Below are 18,488 nucleotides of genomic sequence, written 5' to 3'. Positions count from 1 at the left end.
ATCTCTGTTCACCTAGGTGAGGTCTCATCGACTGGGAGTCATGATTGATCAAAGACAACTCTTGAGTTTCAGCACCACCCAGAAAGCCAGACATTTAAACAACATCCACTCCTCAGAAGAAAAAACAGTTACAAAGAACTTTCCTTTCCATAACATAATTTCCATTTCAATTCCAACTGGATTTGAGCCTGTGTTTACTTACATGCCACTACGTAGCTTGTAGGTTACTCCAAGACATGCAAGACAGCAAAACGAGGTCTTTACTTTACATACATATTTAGAGCAAGATAAAAGACAAAATATTATAGCCCAAAGTTTCAACACATCCCTATCTATGTGTCCAAAACTTAGACGATGGGGACTAAGTCATGTAAGTTTACTAAGCCCTCAGTAAGCTTGGAAGTTAATCCTGTTTCAGGAACAGCTGGTTTCAGTAAATCCACATTTTCCAGTAAAGGAAATATTTCCTCAAAAAAATACCGTACAAGTTCTATTTCAGACTTTGCACTGTAGATATTCAAGCTACAGCCCAAATACTTCCTTACGAAAATCATCCCAGGGACTTGCATCAATAAATGAAACTTGAAAGCAAGTATCTCAAAAAAACCAAACAAACAAAGAAAAAAGGAAAAAGGAAAAGAATAAAAGAAAAAAAGAAAAAGATATTGGCAAAGATTTCAAGCCTTGACAGCAGCACTTCAAGGTTTGAGACGTTAACTAGATTACTACTACCTTTTGGTTGTCCCTGTTGAATCTGTGAATCCCAACTGCTTCAGGAGTAATTTCCATCACATCAAAGTAGAAACCTACATCAAGGAACATTAAAGCATGTCATGTTTGCTCCTAGCCCAAAGACAGAATCTTATTTCAGCACTGCTGAAATGATAATAACTGTTTATTATGTATTTGGGAAGACATTTGAGTCACCACACAGCCCGTTCATCAACTAATTTCAATCCTCACATTTATCAAATTTAACTACTTTCAGTTTACAAAAATGCGGATCTTAAACACAACCATCCAAACAATGTAATAAGCCTACAAAAGAGTGCATGTCCACCAGAACACACACACATGTAAGTAACCCAGGTAATATACAACACAGCCTGGAAATTGTTTTGGCAGGTCACACGCAAGAGTAAGAGGAAGACTAACAAACAAATAGGAAAAAAATTAGTAAAAGAATTACAGGGATACAGGAAGACTTCAAGCAGTGGACTAGATTTCATAAGCTTATTAGAGAACATCAGATAGGTTAAGTCATGAAGCAGAGCTGGTCTCTGAATAGTTTGGATGAGAACTGAAGAAATGCAGTAATGCTTTGCAGACGGCTAGACAAAAAGTGTCAAAAAGATTTCTTTTGTAATTGATGGCCAGAAGGGTTGGTCACAAAAGACACTCAGGAAAGGAGATGAAGAAAGAAAATGAGGACAGAAAAGCTGAACAGAACAGCTTAGAAATTAAGAAGTTTCTAAAGTTCAGGCCTTGGAACAAGACTATGCTGTCCCAGCCCTATGGTTATTAGCAAAAAAAACCCACCAAAACCCAAAACCACCCCAAAAATAGTACTATTCTTTAGCACATTCCAAAAAGCTGCCAGTAAACAACCTTCTAGGTTAGAGACCTTGCAGGTCCTGCAAGGGGATGTATATCTCAAAATTTCCTCTCTGACCCTGCTGCCACTTTGAATCCAGCAGATGAGGGCTTCAAGTAAACTTGCTGGGCTTATTAGCCCTCTTGGGACCCTCACCTGCCCATCCCTCCTCCTTCCCTTTGCTACCCCATACTCTCCTTATCCCAACCTCATCCTAGCAGCTGTCTCTCTCCTCTTCTCCTCAAACCTCCACAGGTGCATCTTCTCATGTAACAGGGAGAGCAGGGAACAAGTGATGACAGGGAGGGTGCCTAACGAGTTACTGCTTTGCTCTGCTTCCCTCAGGATCTCAGATTACGGGGATCACTGCATTTTTACATGTATAGCCAGAGGTTATCCAAGCATACAGGTTAGTGAGGATGACTCTCACAAAACACCCTTTTCATAGGGGACTGGGATATCTGAGTGGATAGACTGTAATACAACTTTTAAAACTTTAAGGCAGTGTCCTGGCATCCCTGAAATCAGCAAGGATATTTTTATCAACTTCCAACTTGTTTAATACTGTCTAAAGCAGCTGATTTTGGGGGTTTGTAATAACTTCTTCCCATTTTCTGAAACACCAGAATTGATTTGTGTTCTAATGCAAAGAGATTCCTGGTCATTTTAATACCCCCCCAGAGACTGGACTTGACAGACAACACAATAGAGCTTCTAAAAATGTCATCAGTCCTAACCTCACAGTCTCAAGAAACTGTATCTTAAATTCATTTTCCTAAGAGTGAAGTTTTCTATAGCTTAAATATCTACATTAAAAACCCTTTCCTACTTACAGGTTTTTTTACATTAATTCTACTCCTATGAATCCAGATGAATTTTGTTTGGCTTCATTCATTTAACATAATGTGGGGAAAAAGCACGGATGAAAGGCCTGTGTGCTACACACTGGGGAAAATGCACCATTTGATGTTACTGTTCTGTTCACATGCACTGGACCAGAGTCTAGGGTAATGTTTAGAGATCAAAACCACTGAAGATTGAGATAGTATGGAGATCCTTAATCCACTTTATTTTCAGCCTTCAGCAAAAAGAAACAAGCTTTAATGAAAGCCTCCTTCACAAATTCACAGAATCACACAATCTTAGGTGTTGGGAGGGACCTTGAAAGATCATCTAGTCCAACCCCGCTGCTAGAGCATGATCACCCAGACTGAATCACACAGGAACACATCCAGGCAGGTTTGAATGTCTCCAGAGAAGGAGACTCCACAGCCTCTCTGGGCAGCCAGTCCCAGGGCTCTGTCACCCTCACAGCGAAAAGATTTTTCCTTATATTCCCAGGGAACCTCCTGTGCTCCATCTTGCACCCGTTGCCTCTTGTCCTACCATTAGATATCATTCAGAAGAGCCTGGCTCCACCCTCCTGACTCTAGCCCTTTACATATTTATAAACATTAATGAGGTCACCCCTCAGTCTCCTCTTCTCCAAGCTAAAGAGGCCCAGCTCCCTCAGCCTCTCCTCATAAGGAAGGTTCCACTCCTTTCATCATCTTGGTGACCCTGTGCTGGACTCTTTTGAGTTCTGTGTCCTTCTTGAACTGAGGGGCCCTGAACTGGACACAGTATTCCAGGTGCGGTCTCATCAGGGCAAAGTAGAGGGGGAGAAGGACCTCTCTTGACCTAATAACCACCCCCCTTCTAATATACCCCAGGATGCCATTGGCCTTCCTGGCCACAAGGTCACATTGCTGGCTCATGGTTATCCTACTGTGCCCCAGGACCCCCAGGTCCCTTTCCCCTAGGGCAATTACTAGGTTTAAACATCATACAGCTACTACCAGCCTTCCAATAACCAAAAGAGCTCCATAATTTTCTTATTTAGCAAATATTTAAGAAAAATACTATCATGACACTTAGCCTGCCAGCACAACATTTCTAATTACACATTAGGAACTTCCCCTGCTCTAGTTAACTTCACTCTTGGCCTTTATCATGACCCAAGTAGAAAGCAGGTACAACTCCCACAAAACAATGTGTCTAAGCAAACCCTGGAACTTCCAGCCCTGCTAAGGCTCATACCCAAGTTTCCATTGTTTCCAGCAACTGTTGATGACAAGGCTTTGGAGAATTCATCCCAGGAGCCTGAAGCACAGTGATCTCTGATTCTCTCTCTCATCAGAGAGCCGTTCTTAAAACTGAAACACACAAATATACCATATGCATTATCCAAAACACTTGGCTTTAGATTTTTAAAGCAATTTGTTGCTTTGCTCAATATTATTCTATCAGCTGAATCCAGCTGGGGAAGCTAAAAGATACGATCACTTCTTCATTATGGAAAGAGATGGAGAGGGAAAAGCTAGATAAGAGAAAAACAAGTACTACAGGACATGTTGAGAAACACAGTGCAGAGATACTGGGATACATCAATCCAAAGAGTCAGCTGAGACCTGGTCTGGTAGGCCATGCCAAACCCAGGCTACCTCTGAACAGCTAAAATCTCTCCTCAGAAAGGGAACCGCAGCCTGCTGGCTGATTTACTACAGTCTCCTGGAGCTCAAAACACCAGAGAACACACGGTATGCACTCGTGGAGCAGCAGGAGCTCCAATCATGCTGGCCCTGGAGAAGGTCCTGTAGAGCTGCATTTCTGCACAGAGACAGAGAGTCGGGTTGTACAAGCTGAGGCAAGAATCTAATTTTGGACTATCTACAGATGAACCTAGTAACTGTGGGTGCTGTGGGTGCAGAGGTGCATCTATTACATGTTGTCAGAAGACACAGGAGTAAAAACCTCACTCTGAGATGACTCTACAAGGAGTAGCAAGAGTGTCCCCACACTGCGTTTATGATTTCAAGAGCACCAGTATGGAGCTAGCTTGGTTCCAGTAAGACTTACAAGGTCTAGCTCTGTGCCAGGATCTGGAAAAGGAAATATCACTGGTCCAAAGCCAGGTAATCATGCTGTAAAATATACATCTCTCCACTGTTTACGGTCTTTGCCCCCTTTTACACATTTGCTTCCTCTGTGAATATAACACTCCTGCAAAATACTGCAGCACTGGACTTGAACCTAAAGGAAAGCAGTTTGGATACTCTCCAGCACAGAGTTATCAGAGCAATTCAGCAGGAAAGGCAGAGAAATACCCAGAAAGTGGGTAAAGCAGTTACTGAACTTGCTCAGTAGCTGTAGCTGAAGTTACTCCAATTTTCTGCAAAAGTTTTCTGACCAGTAGCTCAGGCACCCTTTTTTTACTAACTCAGGTTAGTCCCCAGTTAACTCCATTATTTAATTTTTAAAAAGGGGCATTGGTGCAACAGGGGCAGTGCCAGGGCAGAAATGGCCGGGTGGGGGGAAGAGGATCTCTTTATATATCCCTGGCTACAGAAATATCTTGCATTTGGAGCGGCAGGTTTGGCGTTCTGCACATTTATGCTGCAGTAGAAGAATAGCAGTGTAACAGCTATGCAGAAAAATGCCACAGCATCTTCTTTCCTATTACAGTTTGTTTATATATATATATATATGTATCTCACACAGCAACCACGGGGAAAATAGTGGGGAAAATGAGAAACTTGAATGCAAAACTTTTTTAAAATAACAAAACAACTGCTGGGAAATCATACTATGAAGCTCAGTAACTTTGCAACTGACACCTTGGTTTGACCTCAGCTTCACAAACACTGTTCCCACTGCCATCTACATCTTCCTATTACTGTACAGGTAAGGCTCAACACTGCAGTTGAAGAGCTTTGCTGAAGTTCTGAGTTCCCAACACTTACAATCAGGGAATTTAAGACACAAAATGTAGCCATATGTTACACGTTAAGTATTTACCCAAATGCTATGACTGAGTTTGGAAATTTTTCCCCTGAATACAGCAAGTCCACAACGGCAAACGTAGCTTCAGGCCATCTTCCCATCTACTTGGCTGGCGAGGAGCCAAACAATTCCCAAATCACACCAGCCAAAAGCTACCATAAGGATGACTCTCTCAGCAGGGCTTCTTGAGACCTCAGTATTTTCCACGTGCCCAGTGTAATGCATCCCCGACCAGCACTGATTACAGTCCTCTCTGAAAAGGGAATCTTCACCTGCCCCATTATGTCCCCTCTGGACCACTAGAAGAGCACAGGAGTTATACAGCCTGGTCAAGCTTCTGACATTTCTCATTATTATATCTCAGAAGATGGTTCCTCCTGTACATTAAATGGATCACCTCAGACTCAGAGTGAACTGGCTCTCTGCGTATGTACAAATAATTTCAGCTCTTTATCGCCGTGAGGATTTACCCTCCACAACTCTGCAGTTTCAGTTACTCAAATTAAACAATAGGAATGCTGTAATGTTGATGCAAATGTTTCAGCACTAGATTGCCACACACTGTACAGAATGCTGAATGCTCTATTCATTATCATTTTATGAAAGAAATAAAAAGCACTAACGCAGAGAAAGAAACATACGTTATTGAGCCCAGATGTACAAAAATAAATTATATTACCATAAAAGTGCCATGTATGTTTGAGAATCAACAGGATTGCAGAAGATATGACCTTCTAAGGCAGGAGTTGGTTCTTGGATCCACAGAAACAATGTGTCACTTGTGCCAAGGCTAATCTGGAAAGGCGGGGGGGGGAATAATTGAAGCGTTATCACAATGTGCATGGAAAGCAATACAGAAATTAAATTAAAACCATTTGTTATTACCACTAATTGTTTTTAAATTACACATTAAGTCAATTGGATTCGTGTTGAAGCTAGCTCTGACTTAGGCTGTCAAGCCAGTGAAATACATACTAGATGGAGACTTAAGTTTTAATGTCTGGAGCATTAGTTAAAAATCGTCGCAGGAGTTTACTTAAAATCTTTCAGACAGCTGACAGATAGATAGAAATAAAACAAGTGTGAATCCAATATACAAAAAACTAACACTAGCAGATAAATTTAACTGATAACCTACAGCTATTTTACATTTCACCTATTTCCTTTATTCAGGGATATGGACAGTTTCTAGGAGTATGTTTTGACTTACTGCAATATCTCCTTCTTGAAGTCTCATCCCTGCCAACGATGCTGAAAGCAAAAATTCAGAACAGCAGATAAAAAGTTACTCATTTGACTCAAAACACATGGCATGTTGCATGAAACATTGTCATACATTGCATTCACCATCTCAAAGTACAATATAATGGTGGCCTCAGTCTATACACTGTAAAAGATGGGTAAAGCATTTGGGTGAGGGAGTGATTTTTAATGAAATTAAGACAGGAGACGACAGAACTGGATGATTCTCTAATGCTTTACGTACTTGGGTTTTAAACACAGTGGGCCCTTACTTAGCAACATGCTTTAAAGGAGGAACACTCCCACTCATATCAGACTACTCAAGTATTTATTGGACTGAGTTGGATATGAACGTCTACAAGAAAAACTGGACTTTGGGGAAACGTGGAGTTTAATCATCTCCCAGAACATGAATGTAAAATATACCCTGATGAACCCTCCATCTTGATTTAAATGTGCATATGCTACTGCAATACAGATAAGCATTTTATTTTTACAGTCCTGAGAAACAGACAACCTTGATCTACACTGAAACAGTCTCTAGGATTGAAAAACCTGATCATAAATTAACTCCTTCCCTTATACTGACAAAAGGACGGGTCTAATTCTTAAAGGAAGCTCACAAAGCCCATCTTCATCTTTTTGCTTGAAAAGGTACAACAGCAATGTTATTTTTAATCCATGTTTCCTAAGTAAAAATGTTGGCAGCTCATAGTAAGAATAGTTTCTTAGGGGCAGGAAAACCACATCTGAAGTTAGCGAGAGGTAATCAAAGTCACCTCTAATTGCTATGCAAAAGAATTCACTTGCCATACCCATCTTATCCAAGTTGCCTAAACCTTGGAAGAACCAGTGGTGGAAAACTACTGGGGAAAGAAGTATTAACACTGATAAACACAATATTCTTTCATCTAAGAATCAATGACAATGATTTTTGAATTTTAGTACATACATAACCATATGCACTGAAACTTACCCATTTAACCATCTCACCTGGATTGTCTCCTGTAAATGCTATTATTTTACAGTCTGGACTAAACCCATAACGTTGGCTGTAATATGGAGAAATGGGCCCCTAAGGAAAGAAATAAAGATAGAGAGAGAGGGGGATAAAACCTCAAAAAAAGTGAAGTAATCTTGCAATGTATGATAACGCATTGTAACATGCAACTGAAACCCAAAAGCAGCTGTAACAATAATTTCTGTGTATGTAATGTAGGAATTAATATTTTTAAGATTTGTTAATCCAATATTTTTGTTGTTGAGAACCTCACAGAAATACCCTCAGATTAGATTTTGAAGTAGGTTAAGTAAATAGTACCATTTTTAGCTTTGGGTATCTCTCTAGTTATTCACATCGAGTAACATAAACATCTCCATCTATTTTGCACATATACATGAATATTAATACATAGAAATTAGAAATCCAATGCAAACATAAGAGGAAACACAACATTAATATACATCACAACATCAAAGGCTGGAATATGACCCCTATTATTTTAGGGGTCAAGAACTGTGTTTGTTTAAGCCACGTTTGATTGCCATAGAGAAAAAAACAGAAGAAAACTGCCCTTAAATAATACAAGGACATCTATAAGGAATTTTTTAATAAGCACCTAATTCAGAGAGATCAGGTAGTGGGTATCCACGCTCTCTTATATGTGCCTCAGTTACAGCAATCGCTCCTTTTGTGCTGGGTAGTAAGACTAAAATCATTTACTCAGAGAGATGTGCAGCTTGATTTGATTTCACCATTATGCTATGTGAACTGAAGAGCTTTAAATATCCCAAATTATTCACAAAGATTACCTCATTAACTCTACAAACAGCTTAAAACAAGGTCCCTGTCAAGAAATGCAAATGTTGGGTTCTGTATATACTCCAAGAAAGTACTATTAACAGAACTCTCAGCACAAAGCTCTCCTTGTTGCTTACAACACACACATACCAGGACTGAATGGGATGGTGCAGGGCATCCTAGTTTCTCCTCTAATCCAGATGCACAAGCATTAAGGCAGGATGCTGACCATACCTTGTCCCAAATCTGCAGCAAGTTCATACCAGAACCTACAAGACAGATCAGAGAGAGAGGCATATATCATTAAACACAAGACAATACTGTATCAGAAAATTCCACCTCGTTACAGGCAACAGAAAATTTATGGATGCATATTTTACATTCAAGGAGAATGGTTTCAGCTCTCTTAAGAGTAAAAAGACACTAATGATTTGGCCTCTGGAAAGCTTACATCTACAAAGGCAGCAGAAAAGGCTTCTCTGACATACAATGCACTAGACAATTCAGTTATTCCCAAATGAAGAGCATAAAGAACATGGATATCTCCCCATCAACTCCTTCCACCTTGGAACAAAGACCTCACTGATGCAGCAATGTCACTTGAAGGTTTATTGTGCTCACCAGAGACCTACAATGAAGAACTTCCACCCTGGGTGGTACGGCTCTACACTACTCCTACCCTTAGGTATCAAACCAGCACCTAAATCCATGCTGGTTAATCTTCCTCCACATCAGTGTTTCCTTCCTCAGACATGATAAAGACTTAGAAGTTAAAAAAAAATAATTAGAAAAAAAAGATAAAGAAGTCATATTTTCAAATTTGGAGGCTAGTTTGTGTAGTCCAGCTTTGAATACCAAAGTCGTGACTCTCAGAAACACTGAACAGCCCAACTGAAATCTACAGCAGCTGCAAGTGCGCAGCACCTCTGAAGCTACATACCATGAAGTGAACCATGGAGTGCAAACCCTAGACAACTGATTTGGGCATCTACTTCCACACCAGAACCATCACTAGATCTGAAGAAGAGCTCTGCAGTTCTGATTTGGCTTCTCATTGCTCCTTCCTCACTATCACATTTGCATTGCTCCACCTTATAAAGTTAATTGAAGTCGGTTAGTGGCTGAATCAACGTGACATACTGAGCACTCCACATCCCATGCTCCTGTTTCTGAGGTGCCTTTAATTGCACATTTCATTAGATTCGAAAACCTGTATGTGCTTCTGGTTAGTACCATTTAGGGACATATTAGTTTTGTTCTAGATTAATGACATTTTCATTTCTAAGACCGTTTAGCCCATGATGTGTATTACAGAAACCCAGACACGTTCTCTGCTGAGCACAGTGGAAAACCTCAAATTTACTTTCACTTAATATATATTTTTTTAAAACACCAAGATGGTGAAGTTGACCCCACATGCAGTGCCTGTGGAATAAGATTGCTTGCAACACTGGGATGCAGAGGATGAGAAAGGATGCAATCCACAACTCAGCCTGCACAGCACAAGGCTCTAGCAGTGCTCTTATCCTGAACTTGCCTACAACACACTCTGCATACACACACACTACTGCTGGCTACCCATGAGCCTACCCTATCAATTCCCAGCATCCTTTTTCATGGAGGCTTAAGAATTGGTTTAATAATGTTTATAAATAAAGTATCTATTCACACAACCCATTCCTAAGGATCACGGTCTGGATCTAGTGCTTCACACGGTGCTGGAAACAGAAAGTGTTGCACACTCCAGCTGAGATGCTGTAATAACCTAAGCCAAACAGTAGGGTATTTGCATTATACTTAGTAGCATCTAAAATAGAATTAAATGTATTTAATCAATCCCATTTCAGGCAAATTAAACACATTTAACAAATTATGTACTGGTTTATTTGGCCTATGATGCAACAGCAGGAATTTGACAGAGCAGAAAGTGCAACACGCCTTCTGCAAGCAAAAGGTGCATTTCTGCTGTCAAAATCACTCCCACCCCCAGAAAAGGAAAGATGGCAAGGTTTACTCCAGCTTCTCTCAGTTAATCGACAACTCTTAAATCTAGCCAATCTCTCCTTCCAGCTTAAGTTGAGTCTGGCATCACTAACCGCACTTCCTGGACACAGAGGGTATGAGCAGCCTTGTCCCAGGCTCTTGGGCATAACAAGGCTTTCTATGAGGAAATTACAGAATCACAGCATCATAGGGGTTGGAAGGGACCTCCAGAGATCATTGAGTCCAATCCCCCTGCCAAAGCAGGGTCCCTAGGACAGGTGACACAGGGAGGCGTCCAGACACATCTTGAATATCTGCAGAGAAGGAAACTCCACATCACCCTGGGCACCCTGTCCCAGTGCCCTGTGACCCTCACTGTGAAAAAGTTCTTCTGCATATCAGTGTGGAACTTCCTGTGCTCCAGCTTGAGGCCATTGCCTCTTGTCCTGTCCCCACAGACCACTGAGAAGAGGTTGGTTGTTTCCCTCTGTCTCCCACACTTCAGGTATTTATAAACATTGATCAGATCTCCTCTCAGTCTTCTTTTCTCAAGGCTGAACAGCCCCAGTTGATTCAGCCTTTCCTCATAGGGAAGATGCCCCAAGCCCTTAATCATCTTCGTAGCCCTCTGCTGGACTCTCTTTCCAGGAGAATATCTGGATATTCTATACATTTTCCTGGAAAAGTCCCTAATTTAAAAGGCCAAGAACCCCATAGCTAAATTGAATTGATCAATGAGCAACAGAATCTTTAAATAAAGAGGAATTTTACAAGAGAAAGGCTGGCTGTTGTTGTCTGTGGGGTATTTTGGAAAGAAAAAAAAGAATCCTTTCCCCTGCTCCATAAGCTCACAGGAAACATTTAACCAGAACCTTCCAATATAATTACGCAAAACATAAAGCACAGCCTCCAATCCTTTCTGCCTAAAACAGGAAAAATACTAACCTTTGGAAGTTAAAAGATCTAAGTTTATACACTAGAGAAACACTTCGGTTTATTGACTGGTAGATATAGTTGCACAAAGACTTTAACATGCACTGAGAAAAGAAAGATGAGCTAATTTACCCCACCCTCAGAAACTCATTTAAAAGATGTTAAACAACTATTTTACAAGAACTATTATTCTGCTGGCCTGAAGTCATCCTATCCAACTGCAGACACTTGCATGAGACTATCTAGTCGGTGGAAAATAAGAACCAGCACTGAATGCTCCCTGGAACAGCTTCTCTTTCTTCCTGGAATATATAGGGAGTGATACAGAGTAAGTTCCTAACTCAGACCCCTCTGATCACGATCTTCAAGAAATAAAAGTTGGTTAAAATGCCTTAAGTACATAGTTACTTATTTTATATGTTTGAACATATAAAACTTGTTTGAACTTTGAACTATCTGAGAACTAAGGGGGAAAAACCCCAACAAAAATCAAAGGCAGCCCCTGTCTTGTCACTCCAAGCAGATACCCCATCAGACTGAAGGTTGATGGCCAAGACAATGATCTAGCATGGACAGAGGAAAGAAAGGGCCAACGTGTGAACGAATAGAATCATAGGGGTTGGAAGGGACCTCGAGAGATTATAGGGTCAAACCCCCCTGCCAAAGAATAGGATCCAATGTCACACAGCAACCATCAGACTTCTAACATAAAATGACCAGGATCACCACCAGTACATGCAGGTACTTACTACATACTTACTACACAGACAAAAGTTGGTGTTTCAACACTGCACACCAAAAAACCCAATTTCAGTATGAAAGACAAATCGCTGCAGACCAACTGGTTTTATTAATCAACAAACTACAGATTGGTATTTGCATCTATTTAAAAACATTTAAGTGCATCCGTGCTACAGCACTCTGGATTGCCTTTTCAGTGAGGTAAAACCATCAACACTGCAACTCTGCTGACACCACACCAGCGAGTAAATTCAGCCCACCACTTCCTTTTGAAAAGGCTTCAGTTCAAAGCATCCTTGTTTGATAAAACAACAAAAACAAGTATGCTAAGCTATGATTTGCCTAAGGCTCTTAGAAAAGCATTTCAAAAGATAAAGCTTCTGCAGGTCAAGAGCTGAATAGCTGTTCTTTAAGGTGTCTTCTAAGAGAAACAATGCCTCAAGTGTTCAAGTTGTTTAGGTCCCAAATGGATCTTACTTTTAACATCTGCACAATATAAATGAAAATCATTCTTCATTCCACCAGAATGCAATTTCATTTTTTTTAAATCAATCACCCAAGGTGCCTAACCATTCACAAGGAGTGATTTGAACCTTACAAGATTGGACCTTCAAAAAGAAAAAAATAATAATAATAAAAAAAAAAATATTCCTGAAATTGAATAGCACATTTCCTACAATAACCTGCAAATTTAAAGAGATAAGTTATTGTGCAAAGCTAAACAATTTGACAGGGCCTTTTAAAGACGATATGACCTGAAGTTAAACCTACAGAAATGAAGAATAGGTCTATTATCTGAACATTATTTTGAGAGATGCATTTTAAACTACAATATACAGGTGCAATGTAAAAGATCAAGTGAATTGCAAGAAATCGTAAATGACAAGAAAACAAGTTTTTCAGCTGGATCCAAATAACTACTGCACACGTTATAATTATATTTTATTACTGGAATTAGAATTCTCGCTCATTATGTTAACGGGGGGGGGGAAAAGGAATGAACAAGACAAAATACAGCTTACAATGCTGAAAAACCTTTTGTCTTGTAAAGAGAACTGTAACATCCTGCTTAGCTCTCTTATCTTTTTTTTCACGCAGAGATTTAATAATCTTACGTGCTCTGAACGGTAGATAACGTTTATTCGAGCTCCATAAATATCCAGAGGTGTAACAGAACAGGCTCTCCTGGAGCCGTCTGAAAAATGTAATACATTCTCTATGAAAATGTTCCAATGAAGCAAATTATCTTTAGTATCAAATGTTTTGGTTTTCAACCAAACATGTTAATTTGCATGTTTTGAAATAGAATAACCACAGATTTCCCCCATTTGCTTTCAACCCAGGCCCAAAATCAGGATCTTTTTAATGCTTATATTATTCAACATTTAACTCAAAATTAATACTTTGCTCTCACTGAAAAATAAATTTAAAAGAAGATCTTATTTATCAGAAGTGCTTGAAGATCTCTCTCAGAATTGCAGTGTATGGTGGTAGCTCTGTGGGTTAGCGAGCGGCTGAAGCGCTCAGCATTTGGGCCTACTGAGGAGCAAAGTGCAAATCTCCAAAGCCTTATTGTTGCCAATAATACAGAAAAAATAAAATTTAGCAGAGAAAATATACAGCTTACAGGACAGGACTAGAAGATAGATGTAATAATCTCACAACTGCTGCAAAATAAGAACAGATTGCCTTGCAATTTTTAAGGTCTCAAGTATAACTGGCAGATCTGATATTGAATAAGTTGCCCATTAGCTAAAATTGAGGTGTCGCCTTTTCCTATGGGCTTTGATGGAACAACAAAGGAGAAAAAATGAGTTGGTCTTAACACACGGGTGTCAACTATGGCTCTGTAATGCAAAATTTCCTTAGAGAGCCTGGTTATCTAACCTTTCAGCTCTGAAATATATCTTCTCTTAGTTTCAGAGCAGGAATCAAAAATGCTATTTAGAAATAACAGCACAGCTCCCAAGAAAATGGGTTCCTTTGTAATTGCCATTTAAAATTGCCATTTAAAAGCTGGATAACTGAGATAACACACAACAGAAAAGAGAGACACTAGCCTTGTCACATTTTTGTCTTTGTTATGATGAACAGAGATAGGCAAGGTTAATTTTTTTATGTTTTTTAAACTGTGTTTGGGATTTTTTTGCTTGGTTTATGCTTTTTCTTTGGTTCATTTTGAAAAGATATTTCTGTTGCAGATCCATATTCCAGTTTGGGGGGGGAATAATCACAATATACATCTTGCTCACACCCTGTGCAACTTGGTGCTAAACTACCAAAAACGAAGAACAAATATCAGAGGCATGAAATCTACCTAAAAAACTCCACAGCTTTTTCATGGTTCTAAACAGGTATTTCCAACATAAACAACAAAGTAACGAAAACAAGGTACAATTTCATTTAAGAATGTTTTCTGTGGGTCCATTTTGTAGAAATGGGGATCACAGTACGATGGGGATAAATAAGCACAGCTGACAGCACTATCAAGAGTAGCAACAAATTGAAAGTAACTTACCTTAAAATCTAATACACTCCTCGTGAAAGTTTAAAGACTGAAAATAAATAGCAGAGATCTTGTCACCCTTGTATGTAAGGTGGCGATGGAAAGGAAAATTTCCTTGTTAAATTGTTACTATGAGAAAAGCCCACGCACTTACCGTCACTGTAATCAATAGGTGCATAAGCTCCTAGGAAAAGGGAAGCTGCAAAACTACTGACCAGAGAGATTCTCTGAAAGAAGAAGTGTGAGAGAGAGTGTCCCATCAGTATTCACTTCTGAGAAAATAAATAATTAAGTAATTGGAGGCAGCAAACGTTAATAGATGCTTAATGTTAGGCACAGAAAGCGCACAAAAACACACCTAGGAAGGTTATTCAGTTCTAACTTGCTGCCTAAGTATTACAGCAGATATCAATGTAAACGTAAGCTCATTGTAAGAGCTATTAATAGCTTTGCATTCTGAAACATGCAAAATACACCTAGTATATTAGCATACTCTATGTTATCACAAATTAATTCACAACTTTGGTGTATCAGGGAACCTTGTTTCAAGGAAAAACACTATGAAAAACAAAAACCAACACAACTAACCACCTGAATGCTGACAACAGGGAAATGCCCGGGAACCACACGCTGGGCACGCCAGAGCACAGGTCTGCAAGCTTTGTACAGCTCTGCAAGGCTCTGCCAGCACCTCTACGTGTCCCAGCTGAGAGCCCAGTCCTCCTGGGAGTTACTCCCAGGAGCTGGTAATAATCAGCTTTGAACTAACCCCTACCTGCAGATCTGCCTCCGGGTACGTTCCATCAAGGCATTAAATCCAGCTGTAGGGCTTGTAATACCAGCCCAAAAATGCCCTGGCCACATGACTCAACACACTGATCCAACAGGAGCATGCTTCCACTTCAAATCTGTTACACAAACTACCAACTTAACCAGCTACCACCACAGTTTCTGCAAGATTATTACCTGGTCCCAAGAAGCTGGCATAAAAGCTGACAAATTCCTTAGTGTGTGCTCTGACTAATTCAGAAGAAATATGATCGTGACCCAGTAACTAATCAGAATCAAATCTCTGATGGTGGAGTGAGCCTGCAGTGACAGGTTTTTTTATTAATGATCACAAAACCACTGCTTCACACAGAATTCAAAGACAGACTACAGCCACAGCTCTAAGAGATGGTTAGAATGGCCAGGAATCTTAATGATGCACTTGCTCTTCATGCGTCTCTCCCCAAGAATCTCTCACATTGTGCTTAGATAACGAAGGCCTACCTTCTGTGGTGCCCCAACGGGCACTAGCTGCCTGAAATGGAAGGAAAAGGTTGAAGTTAACCTGTGAATCAGCCAGTTTAGCAAGCTGATGTAGAGAAGGAAAAACATCCACAACTTGGAGACTGACGAACTGCTAAGTACTTCCTGAGGGTTCCCAAGAGCAACTCTGTCACAGAGTTATGTCATGCTTGCATATACCTCCCATATGCTTTACTGCTAAGAAGTACCATCCATGCAACCGGCCCTCAGAGTCTGAGCTTGGTCTGACTAGCTCTTTGTTCCACAGACCATCTTCTCCTCCACTAATTTATTCTTTTCCAAATTTAGCCTTAAACTTATGAAGTGTTCTGTTTCACCTTTTTGCTTACTAGCACAAAGGTTACAGAATGTGTACTTAGAAAGAAAACAAATGGGGGGGAGAAAAAGCACCGCCCAACAAAGTACGGTCAACTCTGCAACTCACTTCCCCATGAAGTCCTTAAGGGGTGTGATTTTAAAAGCCACAAAAAATGTATCATCAATACTATTAAGAACTGCAGCAATACAAAAACACAAGCAGCCTCACTTCCCTGGTGTGGATGTCTGGCATATTCTAATCACAGGACAGGAGCCCTTCCCCTATTTACATCATATTTGCATGGAGTTTTCCCCGTGCTTCAAACCATGATGTTTCAGCCACAGGTAGATGCAGACTCAACAAACTGAAACAATATTGGAATTGCAAGCTGACTGCTCAAAATTGAAAAGCAGAAGGAAAACAACTACACAGTGTAATTCGTCTGTAATAATACAATCAAAGGAGGTCCTCATGGGAGAAACTATGAAAAAGTCTAGAATCAATTGCAGGCTTCTCCCTACCACATCCACATGGATGCCAGCTTTGCATGGCCCAGCGATCCATTTCAGCATGCAAACGGCCAGTTCTGAGTGTGAAAATTTCAACTGTGTGCTTAATTACCCTCCTGTGTTCAAAGTGCTATACATACAACTGATTACCACCCAGCACAAGTGGGGGTTTTTAAATGTCTTCCACAAAGGTGAGATCAAATGGAGCCTGCTGTGTTAAATGTAATATTTAAGATAGAACCAACAACCTATTTTTATTAGCAATTATTAGTAACCGGTTTAGCCCAATTACTAATAATTTAACAAATACAAAAATAAAAATAATCACATTTTCAATTTTCATCTTAAAACCAAACACATGAATCAAAGTATCTTTAGCAAAAAAAAAGGCTGATACCCCCACAAAATTAATTTTAAAATATTTTCAACTGTGTTTTCCAATAAGCATATTGAAGTTGAGCCAACCTCAGTTTGCACGTAGGCCTCAGGATTCTGGCTGTAAATCTTTGCTATCTGGTTTCCTGTAAAACGCTGAAAAAGAAATGCAAATGCTTAGAAACACAAACCCTAAATGGAGTCAATAATCATTAACTCTGTGTAATGAGTTCAGTACATTGCACTTTGGATATTTAATTTGCCTGATGCATGATGAAAGTCAGTGCACAGCAGGCAATCTGCGCTAAACAGGCTATAACGCATAGCCTCATTATGAGAATTTTGCTCACCTTTTGAAAAAAAAAAACCCTAGAAGCATGTGAAAAAAATGTTACTATCCATAATTTACATTTCAGAAATGACAGTTCAACAGAATGAATCACACTGGCTCTGTGCACGGGAACCAGCACAATTCAAATGCTGCTTTCAAATCCTTGAAAAGGTTTACGTTACCCAACCTATCTCCGTACCTCTCCGTGAGGCAGGTGAATTGGGAGCAAAGCAGAAAGTTTCCTACTCAAAGCAGCAGCTGTGGTACAGGCTAATTATAGTCGTAAGAATAATTATTTTTCATCCATGCATTGTATCAAATAACAAAAAACTTCCTAACACTGAAACCTTAACCTTCAGCAAGTTAAAAATAAACTGTTAGTGGTATGCAAAGTCTGGCTTCCACGCTGGCCATAAACCTTGCATGACAATTCAAAGCCAGAATCAGAAATTTGGGAGGTTAGAGCCTTATTCTGTTGAACCAACAGTTAGGAGTAGCCAGGTGCTACAGATGGCAGCGCTGCTCCCACTCCGTAACTCACACACAGTTACAAGAGAGGAAACCATCAGGAGCAAGAGACAAGTGACAGAGTACTCTCTGATAGCATCCCAAACCTCTGAAGCACTTCTTTTAGGTCAACAGCTGGCTCGTTAGCCTTCAGAGAACATTAAAAGGCCAATCTTTTAATTGCAGAAATAACCTAGAGCAGCGATCTACAAACAGGGGTGTCATAACCCCAACTAAACCTGCAACACAAACCAGATTGCCATCCCCATGAAAATGTGCTGTGAAGGGAGAACCAGGCCCTGAGACTGTCAACATGTCCACCAAACACCAAACCACTGGCCAAATGCAAGTGCTCACTCAAGCTGCTTCCTGCAGCAAAGCTTCCAGTGTTTGCCTAATTTCACTCTAAAATTTCCATATGTTCCTTTGTGGGACTACTGCAAAGCACAGTATGGCTGGAGTATGGTTAATGGCTGATTATTATCTGTTGTGGTAAGATTGTAACGGCAGAATTGTTCCTATCACAAGGTTCTGC

General features: G+C 40.1%; 1 protein-coding gene across 1 annotated transcript in view; it reads right to left on the bottom strand.

Annotated features, from left to right (window-relative positions):
* Positions 1 to 18,488, bottom strand: part of XYLB (xylulokinase) — an 81,645-nt gene that overhangs the window by 57,767 nt on the left and 5,390 nt on the right. Inside the window, exons 6-13 of the mRNA XM_084279840.1 lie at positions 17,206 to 17,271; positions 14,777 to 14,849; positions 8,610 to 8,728; positions 7,652 to 7,733; positions 6,627 to 6,667; positions 6,096 to 6,211; positions 3,674 to 3,789; positions 733 to 806 (exon numbers count right to left, since the gene is read on the bottom strand). Coding sequence (XP_084135966.1) covers positions 733 to 806; positions 3,674 to 3,789; positions 6,096 to 6,211; positions 6,627 to 6,667; positions 7,652 to 7,733; positions 8,610 to 8,728; positions 14,777 to 14,849; positions 17,206 to 17,271 — 687 coding nt within the window. The remainder of the gene's footprint in view (positions 1 to 732; positions 807 to 3,673; positions 3,790 to 6,095; positions 6,212 to 6,626; positions 6,668 to 7,651; positions 7,734 to 8,609; positions 8,729 to 14,776; positions 14,850 to 17,205; positions 17,272 to 18,488) is intronic.

Source organism: Gallinula chloropus (assembly GCF_964237585.1).
Source record: "Gallinula chloropus genome assembly, chromosome: 2".
In the NCBI taxonomy this organism is placed as follows: domain Eukaryota; kingdom Metazoa; phylum Chordata; class Aves; order Gruiformes; family Rallidae; genus Gallinula; species Gallinula chloropus.
The sequence above is the reverse complement of the archived record's forward strand: the minus strand, read 5'-3'. Positions and strand labels throughout refer to the sequence as shown.